Source organism: Hylobates moloch, unplaced genomic scaffold, assembly GCF_009828535.3.
Source record: "Hylobates moloch isolate HMO894 unplaced genomic scaffold, HMol_V3 SCAFFOLD_7, whole genome shotgun sequence".
NCBI lineage: Eukaryota > Metazoa > Chordata > Mammalia > Primates > Hylobatidae > Hylobates > Hylobates moloch.
Window position 1 is genome coordinate 134,022,184 of NW_026652282.1, and position 11,305 is coordinate 134,033,488.

Below are 11,305 nucleotides of genomic sequence, written 5' to 3' on the forward strand. Positions count from 1 at the left end.
GGCTGGAGGAGACAACTGCTCAAAGGAGTCCAGCTTCACATGCACATGCTAGAAGGTACCCTCTGAAGGCCTGGCCTTGAAAGGTAGATCCCAGGGTTGAAAAGTCAACTTGTATGCATTGAGCATCTCATGTGCCAGCCCTGTTCCGTGAGCTGATGGGCCTTTGTGTGTAAGTAGGACCAAATCCCCCCGTGGAGGTTAGCATGGGTGTGCATAGTCATTTCAGATACTTGAGTTGGTACATCTCAGTAAAGTCTGTCCCGTGAGAAGCCAGGTTTCATGGTATGGTTGGTATCTTCCTTGGGAGTGGCCACAGTGGTGGTGGCTTCTGGGAAGAGTCTCCAACAGGGGCCAGCTGTGGGCCTTGGGCACTTCTCGTTTCCAGGAAAAGTCCTAAGTCTGTAGGGCTAGGGGTGGGGAACCCCTTCGCTGTCAGGATCAAGAGGGCAAGGGGAACTGTCGCTGGAGGAGACATCCAGCTGGAGAAACAAAAGCGTAAGTCTGCGTTGCTGCTTGTGGGGTCTTCCCCATCTCAGGGCGGGGACCGGGGGTGGCGGTCCAGACAAGTACTCAAGGACGATGCCCAGGAGGGAACAGGTACGGGGTGGCAGGAAGCCTTCACCACAGCTGCCTGAACTCACCCTTGCCAAATGAGGGCTGGGGCAGCAGCAACGCATACACTCACGGCTGTGGCGGGCAGCGTTCTTGGCACATTTCAGGACACCTAAGGAGACTGAATGGCCCAAGGCTGCTGCTCTGTGCAGGGGGCTAGACGTGGGGCGGGCAGGCAGGGCTCCTGGTAACAGCCCTGCAGGCCGCAGTGCAGAGCAGGGCTCCGGCAGGGCCGCCCAGGAGCCTTCGGCAGGCCGGGCCCCGGCCCCTTTCCGAGCAGCCCGGGCCTCCGCCCTGCCCTCTGTCCCCAACGCCGGGAGCCGCCGTTCGTCCTCCAGAGCCCCGCCCAGGCGAGCCCGGGAGCCCGATTGCCGCTCGCTGAAAGCGCTGGGACCCGGGCCCTCCCCGGCGCGGGGCGCCCCCGTGTGGCCCAGCGCGCGGCGGCGGCGCGCAAGATGGCGGCGGGCCCGGGCACCGCCCCTTCCGCCCCGCCGGGCGTCGCACGAGGCCGGCTCGAAGGGGAAGTGAGTCAGTGTCCGCGGACCCGGCCGGCCCAGGCCCGCGCCCGCCGCGGCCCTCAGAGGCCCCGACAGGTCCCGGCCCGGCGGCGGCGGCGGCCATGGCCGGGGGGCCGGGCCCGGGGGAGCCCGCGGCCCCCGGCGCCCAGCACTTCTTGTACGAGGTGCCGCCCTGGGTCATGTGCCGCTTCTACAAAGTGATGGACGCCCTGGAGCCCGCCGACTGGTGCCAGTTCGGTGGGTGGCGGCGGGCTGCCGGGGGGGCGGGAGGCGCGCGGGCTCCCGGCGCCGACGCCTGACGCCCCCCGCCCCGCAGCCGCCCTGATCGTGCGCGACCAGACCGAGCTGCGGCTGTGCGAGCGCTCCGGGCAGCGCACGGCCAGCGTCCTGTGGCCCTGGATCAACCGCAACGCCCGTGTGGCCGACCTCGTGCACATCCTCACGCACCTGCAGCTGCTCCGTGCGCGGGACATCATCACAGCCTGTGAGAGCGGGACTCTGGGCACCCCACGGCTGGGAGGCCGGCGGGCCCCACGGGGCTCCCCCACCCGGGCCTCAACCTTCCTTTCCTTCCTTGGCGTCCCAGGGCACCCTCCCGCCCCGCTTCCGTCCCCAAGCACCACTGCCCCGAGGCCCAGCAGCATCCCTGCACCCGCCGAGGCCGAGGCCAAGGCCTGGAGCCCCCGGAAGTTGCCATCCTCAGCCTCCACCCTCCTCTCCCCAGGTAAGAGGGCCCGGTTGTTGGGCTCGGTGGACCCAAAGAAGGGCCCACCTTGACCATGGCCACGGCTGTAGACCCTGCTGCTGGTCTCTGCCTGCCTCTCACTGGTGTCTTTATGAAGCTTTTCCAGGTTCCCAGACCCATTCAGGGCCTGAGCTCGGCCTGGTCCCAAGTCCTGCTTCCCTGCGGCCTCCACCGCCATCTCCAGCCCCTTCCTCTACCAAGGTAGGTGTCCCCTGCCCCCTAGGGAAGATTCGAGACAAGGAGGAAGGAATTCAGCCTTTGGTGTACCGCAGAGCCCCAGTCAGCCAAGCTGGGTCAGCTGGGAGGCAGCTGTGGTGGGGAGAGCCTGGAGCCTTGGGCAGAAGGGAGGAGACAGGGACCCCACCTGATCCAGGCTCTCTTCCCACAGCCAGGCCCAGAGAGCTCAGTGTCCCTCCTGCAGGGAGCCCACCCCTCTCCATTTTGCTGGCCCCTCTGTGAGATTTCCCAGGGCACCCACAACTTCTCAGAGGAGCTCAAGATCGGGGAGGGTGGCTTTGGGTGCGTGTACCGGGCGGTGATGAGGAACACGGTGTATGCTGTGAAGAGGCTGAAGGAGGTGAGTGTGGCACCCTGGCAGGGATCCTGGAAGGCCATCAGACAACCCTCACTCACTTCTCCAGCCTTTCCTCCTCGCTTCCCCACACAACTCCTTCAGCCCTCATTCTGGCGCAGGGTCCCTGGCCCCTTGGTGGTTCTGGGCCTCGGGTAGGTGGCACTGGTAGCCCGAAGGCCTTCGCTTCGAGAGCCTCATGCTGCCCGTCTTCCCTGCCCCTTCCCCCACCGCACCCTGGGGGCTGCAGGACGCTGACCTGGAGTGGACTGCAGTGAAGCAGAGCTTCCTGACCGAGGTGGAGCAGCTGTCCAGGTGAGGCCAGAGGGGGAGCCACGCGAGGTCCCGTGGGGCTTCAGACCGCACACCACAGGACCTGGCTCCCTTGGGCACCCGAGGCCTGCCAGGCCCAGGCGAGCTGAGGCCCCAGCCAGGGCTGCCCACCCAGTCTGGCCTGATGGAAAGTGCTCCCCTTTTTCAAACAGGTTTCGTCACCCAAACATTGTGGACTTTGCTGGCTACTGCGCTCAGAACGGCTTCTACTGCCTCGTGTACGGCTTCCTGCCCAACGGCTCCCTGGAGGACCGTCTCCACTGCCAGGTAGGCTCACCTGGCCCGGCACGCTTCCCAGGACCCAAAGCACTCCTGACATCTGGCTGGAGCCGGGCGCGGGGCCTAGGGCTTTCAGCCAGTGTGAGTGGGTCCTGCCAGCTGGCCAGGCCTGCACTTCCAGCTCCCTAGCAGCACCCCGCTCAGGATTTGGCCCACGGTGGGGTCACTTTTTTTTTTTTTTTTTTTTTGAGGTGGAGTTTTGCTCTGTCACCCAGGCTGGAGTGCAGTGGTGTGATCTCAGCTCACCACAGCCTCCACCTCCCGGGTTCAAGCGATCCTCCTGCCTCAGCTTCCCGAGTAGCTGGGACTACAGGCACGCACCACCACACCTGCCTAATTTTTGTATTTTTAGTAGAGATGAGGTTTTGCCATGTTGGCCAGGCTAGTCTCAAACTCCTGACCCCAGGTGGTCTGCGCGCCTCAGCCTCCCAAAGTGCTGGGATTACAGGCGTGAGCCACCACGCCTGGCCCGGCCCAATGTTTTCTGTAGAGCTCTTTCCCAGGCCTCTCCCGTTTGCAAGCAGCGTAGCTGGAGGGTCTCATCAGCAAGCCCCGGAGGCAAGGGGGTCTGGGGCTACCAGCTGGGCCACCTACAGCTGAGGGAGGGCCCCCTTGCCTCCTCCGGCATGCTGCGTTTGGGGAGAGCGGGAAGAATGCCTTCAAGGACTTCCCGACCACCAGGGACAAAGGGATGAGCCCTGGGAGTTGAAGCCCAGCAGATTCTATTGAACGTGTCCCCAGCCGCTGCCCAGCCTTGAATGCTTTGACAAGCAGCCAGAGTAGCTTAGTCTGCACCTGCTTAAGAAGTGGGCCGGGCGCGGTGGCTCACGCTTGTAATCCCAGCACTTTGGGAGGCCGAGGCGGGCGGATCACGAGGTCAGGAGATCGAGACCACGGTGAAACCCCGCCTCTACCAAAAATACAAAAAATTAGCCGGGCGTGGTGGCGGGCGCCTGTAGTCCCAGCTACTCGGAGAGGCTGAGGCAGGAGAATGGCGTGAACCCGGGAGGCGGAGGTTGCAGTGAGCCGAGATCGCGCCACTGCACTCCAGCCTGGGCGACAGAGCAAGACTCCGTCTCAAAAAAAAAAAAAAAAGAAGTGCAGGTCACGGAGACTTTGCTCCTCGTTTTCCAGAAGGGGGAAACTGAGGCCTAGAGAGTGAAGTGGCTGTTCCAGGCTGTACGGTGACTGGTAGAAGGATGGTTGGGATCAAGGAATGGCCATCCAGCAACCTCCCCTGTCCCCCTTTGCCGCCCCAGACCCAGGCCTGCCCACCTCTCTCCTGGCCTCAGCGACTGGACATCCTTCTGGGCACAGCCCGGGCAATTCAGTTTCTACATCAGGACAGCCCCAGCCTCATCCATGGAGACATCAAGAGGTGAGGAGGGGCCTGTGAGAACTGCCGGGGCAGGGCCTGCAGCAAGGGGGGCCCCGTCCTATCAATGTGGGGATCAGGCACGGCCTGGGACCTCAACACCCCGGCATGGCACAGGTGTGGAAATAGGCCAAGGATGGGCCCTACTGATAAGCAGAGGTCCCCAGGCAGCTGGAGCACTCAGGGAAGTGCCAGCGCTTTCTGTGGGCAAGGCACCTGTCTGGCAGCCTCAAGTCCAGCCTTATCTAAGCCGGGCAGGTGTAGGAGTTAGGACCGGGCTGACGCCACTGTCTTCCCTCCCCAAGTTCCAACGTCCTTCTGGATGAGAGGCTGACACCCAAGCTGGGAGACTTTGGCCTGGCCCGGTTCAGCCGCTTTGCCGGGTCCAGCCCCAGCCAGAGCAGCATGGTGGCTCGGACACAGACAGTGCGGGGCACCCTGGCCTACCTGCCCGAGGAGTACATCAAGACGGGAAGGCTGGCTGTGGACACGGACACCTTCAGCTTTGGGGTGGTGAGCCACTGACCCCTCTGCTGGCTCAGAGGAGGAGAAGCCACAGGCAGGCAGAGGCGGGGGCTGCAGAGTGCACTGTGGGCCAGGGGCCATCTGCCAAGACCCCAAAAGGCTGCAGCTCCAGGGTCCCCCTCCCTCCGAAGCTCTCCTCCTCACCCTGCACCTAACTGTGTGTTTGTAATTTGTCTTCAAGTGGGCTCTCCGAGTTGCCTGAGCTTCAGTCCCGTAACATCTGGCTCTGCCTTTGTCCACACCCTTGTCAGGCCCAATCCATGTCCACACCAGAGGCCTCTTCCCTGCCAAGGCCACTGCCATGCTCTCCCTCTTCCCTCTCTCCAGGTAGTGCTAGAGACGCTGGCTGGTCAGAGGGCTGTGAAGACGCATGGTGCCAGGACCAAGTATCTGGTGAGCCCCTTGAGGCAGGGCCAGGAGGGACACACAGCTGCTGGCAGCCAGCAGGCACAGCCCCAGTGGTGGGGATAACTGGGGCGCAGTGCCCATGGATGCCTCTGCTGCCACAGTGGCCTCATTTTTGAAAGTAGGCAGGGCCCCAAACAAGTTCGTTTACCTTGCCGAGGACAAGCCTGTCTGTCCTGCAGACACTATGGGCCTTGTACAGACCCCACCTGGGCTGGGGGCAGGGGGAAGGGCGGTCCCAGGGCACTGAGACCCAAGCTGCAGTGGAACTCAGAGGACTCGGGCCGGAGAAAGGCGGTGGTAGAGAAGAGGAGGCCCCGAGGAACCTCCTGGGCCCCAGCAGGCTGCAGCTGAGCTCTCCGCGCCGTGCAGGGCAGCCCGAGCTGCCTCACAGTCCTACTCCACTCTGTCTGCCTCACCGTGGACTGTGGTGGGGCCAGGAGACTAGAGACCTGGGTTTTAGCCCCAGCCTGACAGTGGCCTTCCAGCAAATTCCTGCTCCCCTGTGGGCCTGTTTTCCCAAATGCAAAACAGACTTCACAGAATGTGCTCAGCCAGTAATTGCTTCACTGCTTCTCCTCTTGTTTGGGGCCATTCCTGTGTGCTGTGGGGTCTCCGTCAGGATTCAGCCCCGCTGAGAACCCAGGAGCCAGGCTCGAGCCCTCCTTCCTTTCCCTTCCGCGTCCGTCCATCCATGCACCTGCTGAAGAAGCGCACCAGGCTCCTTGGGGGTGCTTGGAATTCCCCACTTGCTCCCCACCCTGCAGCCAAAGTGCTCTTTTCAAAGGCCCCTTTGCCTTTTCTCTGCTCTTGGGGTGAAGGCCCAATCCCTTACGTGGTTGACCCCACAACGCCCCAGGTCCCTGGGACTCGGGGCGCTCCCTGCTGCCTGCTTCACAGCCTTAGTATGTGCTGTTCCCTCTGCGAGAAAAGCCACCGCCCACCCCCTGGTCTGTCTGATTTCAGAACCGGAGATGGCCTCCGGTCCTGTTTCCACCCCGGGGGTGCCTCTCTGTGGGGCATCTCTCTGTGGAGCACCTCTCTCTGCGAGGTGCCTCTTTCTGTGGGGTGCCTCTCTGTGCGGTACCTCTTTCTCTGTGGGGCGCCTCTCTCTGCGGGGCACCTCTTTGCGGGGCGCCTCTCTCTGGGGTACCTCTTTGTCTGTGGGGCGCTTTCCTTCTCGGCTCTGCCCTCTCAGGCTACTTCATGCCTTCAGACCCCAGCTCCATAGGCTCTCCCCCACCAGGAAGTCAGCTCTGTCAAACCAGGGCCCAGAGTTCTGTTTGTTCCTGTATCCCTAGAGCCCAGAGCACCACTGGCCCACAGTAGGTGTTTAATAAATCTCTAGAAGCTACTCGGGAGTCTGAGGCAGGAGGATCGCTTGAACCTGGGAGTTGGAGACCAGCCTGGGCAACATAGCAAGATAGGCATGGTGGTACACACCTGTAATCCCAGCTGCTTGGGAGGCCGAGGTGGGAGGATCACTTGAGCCTGGGAGGTTGAGGCTGCACTGAGCCATGATTGCACCACTGCACTCCAGCCTGGGTGACAGAATGAGTCCCTGTCTCAAAAAAAAGTAAGTTGTAGAAAGACCAAGAGCTGTGGCACAGTGTCTCACACCTGTAACCCCAGCACTTTGGGAGGCTGAGGTGAGAGGATCACTTGAGCCTACTTGGAGACCAGCCAGGCCAACATAGCGAGACCCCATCTCTTTTTTTATCAAAAAAAAAAAAAAAAAAAAACCATACGATTGAGTGACAAAGACCTGAGGACTGCAGCTGCAGGTGTGGCCACTTGGTAGCCATACTCACAGTATCTGTCCCACAGAAAGACCTGGTGGAAGAGGAGGCTGAGGAGGCTGGAGTGGCTTTCAGAAGTATCCAGAGCACACTGCAAGCAGGTCTGGCTGCAGATGCCTGGGCTGCTCCCATCGCCATGCAGATCTACAAGAAGCACCTGGACCTCAGGCCCGGGCCCTGCCCACCTGAGCTGGGCCTGGGCCTGGGCCGGCTGGCCTGCTGCTGCCTGCACCGCCGGGCCAAAAGGAGGCCTCCTATGACCCAGGTAGCCAGCTGCCCACTGGGACAGGGTGGCCAGACAGAAAGCCCGCATTCCAGGCCCTGCCCTGTAGTGACCCCATCTCAGCACCTGCTAGGTCTCTCTGGAGTCTCCACACATTTCTTCCTTGCCCTTTGGTTTTGTTTGGGGCGGCGCCCCTCTGAACTGACGGGCCCGGGCAGTCCTGCTTTGCGGAGCCCAGCTCCGACCCCACTTCACAGAGAGAGAAGGAAAGAGCTTCTGCCGCGCCCCCTGCTGGATGCACTGCGCTACTGCATCTGCCTTTCTCTGTTCCCTCCCTAGTACCCCACCTCTTCTCCTCTGGTGACAGTTGGAAATGGAGAGGCCCCGTTTGAGGGCAGCGAGGCAGTGAGATTCATTTTGTAGAAAAGAAAGAGGCCATTCTCAGTCCTTGCTTTTGGCAGCCGCACTTCTCAGCACTCCCTGTGACGGGAACAGAGGGGCGAGGGGCAGAGCGTTCCCAGCTGCAGGGTGTGCCATTTTAGAGCCCCGGGGCAGGTCACAGACGGCCTGGAGCAGCCCTGTGGTTTGCCCACGGGGTGACCGGCCAGGGCTGCCATCTCACCCTGAGAGTCCCTCTTTTCCACTTGCAGGTGTATGAGAGGCTAGAGATGCTGCAAGCAGTGGTGGCGGGGGTGCCCGGGCATTCGGAGGCCGCCAGCTGCATCCCCCCTTCCCCGCAGGAGAACTCCTACGTGTCCAGCACTGGCGGTGCCCACAGTGGGGCTGCCCCATGGCAGCCCCTGGCAGTGCCATCAGGAACCAGTGCCCAGGCGGCAGAGCAGCTCCAGAGAGGCCCCAACCAGCCTGTGGAGAGTGACGAGAGCCTAGGTGGCCTCTCTGCTGCCCTGCACTCCTGGCACTTGACTCCAAGCTGCCCTCTGGACCCAGCACCCCTCAGGGAGGCCGGCTGTCCTCAGGGGGACACGGCGGGAGAATCGAGCTGGGAGAGTGGCCCAGGATTCCGGCCCACAGCCTTGGAAGGTAGTTGGGAAGACAGGTTCTCAGGAGAGGGACCAGGGCCTCCTTGGCCCAAAGACCCTGTAGTCCCCACCCCAGCCTTCTAGAAGAGAACCAGGGCCAAGTGTTCAGCTCACTGTGTCCTTAGCAAGCCTGGTTTCCCTCCCCAGGCCACATCCTTCCCAGGTGGAGCTTGCTCTCCAGCCCTCCCCCACCCCGTTCCTGAAGACTGGGAACAAGGAGGGCTCTGTCCGGTAGCCTGAGAGCTGGGCCCTGCCCTTGGACTTCTCTGAGGAATTCAGGCCTGAGGCCAGGGAGGCGGGGTGCTAGGCTGGGGGCTGGGGAGACACAGCATGAGGCTAAGGGAGTGCTATCTCCACCCCAGGACTGGCCCCAGGCAGCTCTGCCTCGTCGTCATCAGAGCCACCGCAGATTATCATCAACCCTGCCCGACAGAAGATGGTCCAGAAGCTGGCCCTGTACGAGGATGGGGCCCTGGACAGCCTGCAGCTGCTGTCGTCCAGCTCCCTCCCAGGTGCTGCCGCCCAGGCTGGCCTCTGGGGTGCTCAGGCGCATCCGTGCCCGCCCCAAAGAGCAGAGTGTCTGTCCCGACTGCGCTGAGGGCGTGGGGCAGCCGGGCAGGCCACTGGCTCTGGCGACCTCTAGAAGCCCAGCTGGCCCCACATGCCTCCCTTAGCAAGACCCTGGCCCACTCCCTCCCTCACCTCCTGCCAGTAGCACCTCCTTTAACCCGAGGGTGCCTGCCCCACTCTGTGCTTTCAGGAAATAGGAAGCCCCAGCAGGAATTTTCCATCCCAGGTACTATTTGAAGAACCACTGCTTAGGAACCCTTAGCTGGGCGAGGTGGCTCATGCCTGTAATACCAGCACTTTTGGAGGCTGAGATGGGAGGATCACTTGAGCCCAGGAGGTGGAGGCTACAGTGAGCTGTGATCAAGCCACTGCACTCCAGCCTGGGAGACAGAGCCAGACCCTGTCTCAAACGAACAAACAAAAACCCTCAATTCCCACGAACGCCCCAGGAGATAAGGGAGCATGGCCCAGACCTTGAGCCAGGGTTTCTGGCAGTAGGGGAGCCTCCCCCATTTGCTAAGCGGACTTTCCTCTTCCTTCTGTAGGCTTGGGCCTGGAACAGGACAGGCAGGGGCCCGAAGAAAGTGATGAATTTCAGAGCTGATGTGTTCACCTGGGCAGATCCCCCAAATCCGGAAGTCGAAGTTCTCATGGTCAGAAGTTCTCATGGTGCACGAGTCCTCAGCACTCTGCAGGCAGTGGGGGTGGGGGCCCGTGCCCGCAGGGGAGAGAAGGAGGTGGCCCTGCTGTTCTAGGCTCTGTGGGCACAGGCAGGCAGAGTGGAACCCTGCCCCCATGCCAGCATCTGGGGGCAAGGAAGGCTGGCATCATCCAGTGAGGAGGCTGGTGCATGTTGGGAGGCTGCTGGCTGCACAGACCCGTGAGGGGAGGAGAGGGGCTGCTGCAGGGGTGTGGAGTAGGGAGCTGGCTCCCCTGAGAGCCAGGCAGGGCGTCTGCAGCCCAGGCCTCTGGCAGCAGCTCTTTGCCCATCTGTTTGGACAGTGGCCACCCTGCACAGTGGAGCCGATGAGGCCTAGGGCCCTCCTGCCTGCTTACAATTTGGAAAAGTGTGACTGGGTGCGGTGGCTTCACGCCTGTAATCCCAGCACTTTGGGAGGTCAAGGCAGGAGGATCGCTGGAGCCCAGTAGGTCAAGACCAGCCAGGGCAACATGATGAGACCCTGTCTCTGCAAAAAAAATTTTTAAACAATTAGCCTGACGTGGTAGCACACGCCTGTGGTCCCAGCTACTGGGGAGGCTGAAGTGGGAGGATCATTTATGCTTGGGAGGTCGAGGCTGCAGTGAGTCATGATTGTATCACTGCACTCCAGCCTGGGTGACAGAGCAAGACCCTGTTTCAAAAAGAAAAACCCTGGGAAAGCTGAAGTATGGCTATAAGTCTCATGGTTCAGTCCTAGCAAGAAGCGAGAATTCTGAGATCCTCCAGAAAGTTGAGCAGCACCCACCTCCAACCTCGGGCCAGTGTCTTCAGGCTTTACCAGGGACCTGTGAGCTGGCCTAGTGTGGTGGCCTGAAAGCCAGGCCATCCCTGGGTGCCACAGACGAGCTCCAAGCCAGGTCAGGCTTCGGAGGCCACAAACTTAGCATCAGGCCCAGGCACTGATTATGGCAGAGGGGCCACTACCCAAGGTCTAGCTAGGCCCAAGACCTCGTTACCCAGACGGTGAGAAGCCCTGGGAAGGCAGAAAAGTTGGGAGCATGGCAGACAGGGAAGGGAAATATTTTCAGGGAGAAGACATGTATCACATGTCTTCAGAAGCAAGTCAGGTTTCATGTAACCGAGTGTCCTCTTGCGTGTCCAAAAGTAGCCCAGGGCTGTAGCACAGGCTTAGCAGTGATTTTGTGCTCAGCCGCGAGTCACACTACATGCCCCCGTGAAGCTGGGCATTGGCGAAGTCCAGGTTGTCCTTGTGTAATAAAAACGTCTGTTGCAATCTCGGGCTCTACTTGTGGACTTTGTTGCACTGAAAGCCTTGAGCTTTCCCGATGCCTTACACTTCAGGGTTCTTGAGTGTCCAGGGTCTTGTTACTACTCTGGGCTGGCCACACCCAGTACTTCCTGTGTCAGGTTTTTCCTGATGTAGTCCGTGTTTTTTATGCTGTTCTAAATGGTATCTTTGATTTTCTAGTTCATCATGATATTATACAGAAATGCAATTGATGCTGAGTGCAGTGGCTCACGCCTGTAATCCTAGCACTTTGGGGAGCTAAGGTGGGCAGATCACTTGAGCCCAGGAGTTTGAGACCAGCCTGGGCAACATGGCGAAACCCCGTCTCTACAAAAAGTAC

The 11,305-nt window shown here is 61.1% G+C and overlaps 1 protein-coding gene across 2 annotated transcripts; it reads left to right on the forward strand.

The window, feature by feature from the left end:
• Positions 1-1,003: 1,003 nt before the first annotated feature.
• On the forward strand, positions 1,004-10,950 carry IRAK1 (interleukin 1 receptor associated kinase 1). 2 transcript variants are annotated; one of them, XM_032757875.2, is made up of 14 exons: positions 1,005-1,367; positions 1,447-1,614; positions 1,717-1,854; positions 1,973-2,076; positions 2,264-2,452; positions 2,697-2,761; positions 2,932-3,046; positions 4,318-4,436; positions 4,739-4,946; positions 5,286-5,351; positions 7,191-7,427; positions 8,036-8,426; positions 8,788-8,937; positions 9,541-10,950. In XM_032757875.2, exons 1-14 carry the CDS (start codon positions 1,232-1,234, stop codon positions 9,597-9,599), a joined length of 2,145 nt encoding a protein of 714 aa, XP_032613766.1. In that variant the 5' UTR covers positions 1,005-1,231; the 3' UTR covers positions 9,600-10,950. The 2 variants fall into 2 exon arrangements, with proteins under 2 accessions (XP_032613767.1, XP_032613766.1); XM_032757876.2 differs by lacking the exon at positions 2,264-2,452 and having other exon boundaries at positions 1,004-1,367; positions 9,541-10,944.
• Positions 10,951-11,305: the final 355 nt, after the last annotated feature.

Excerpts from the sequence above, each read along its gene's own strand:
- IRAK1 (XM_032757875.2), top strand. The coding sequence starts at position 1,232 with ATGGCCGGGGGGCCGGGCCCGGGGGAGCCCGCGGCCCCCGGCGCCCAG. Across the intron at positions 1,615-1,716 it reads GCGGGACATCATCACAGCCT|GGCACCCTCCCGCCCCGCTT; the intron begins GTGAGAGCGGGA and ends TTGGCGTCCCAG. Across the intron at positions 4,947-5,285 it reads ACACCTTCAGCTTTGGGGTG|GTAGTGCTAGAGACGCTGGC; the intron begins GTGAGCCACTGA and ends CCCTCTCTCCAG.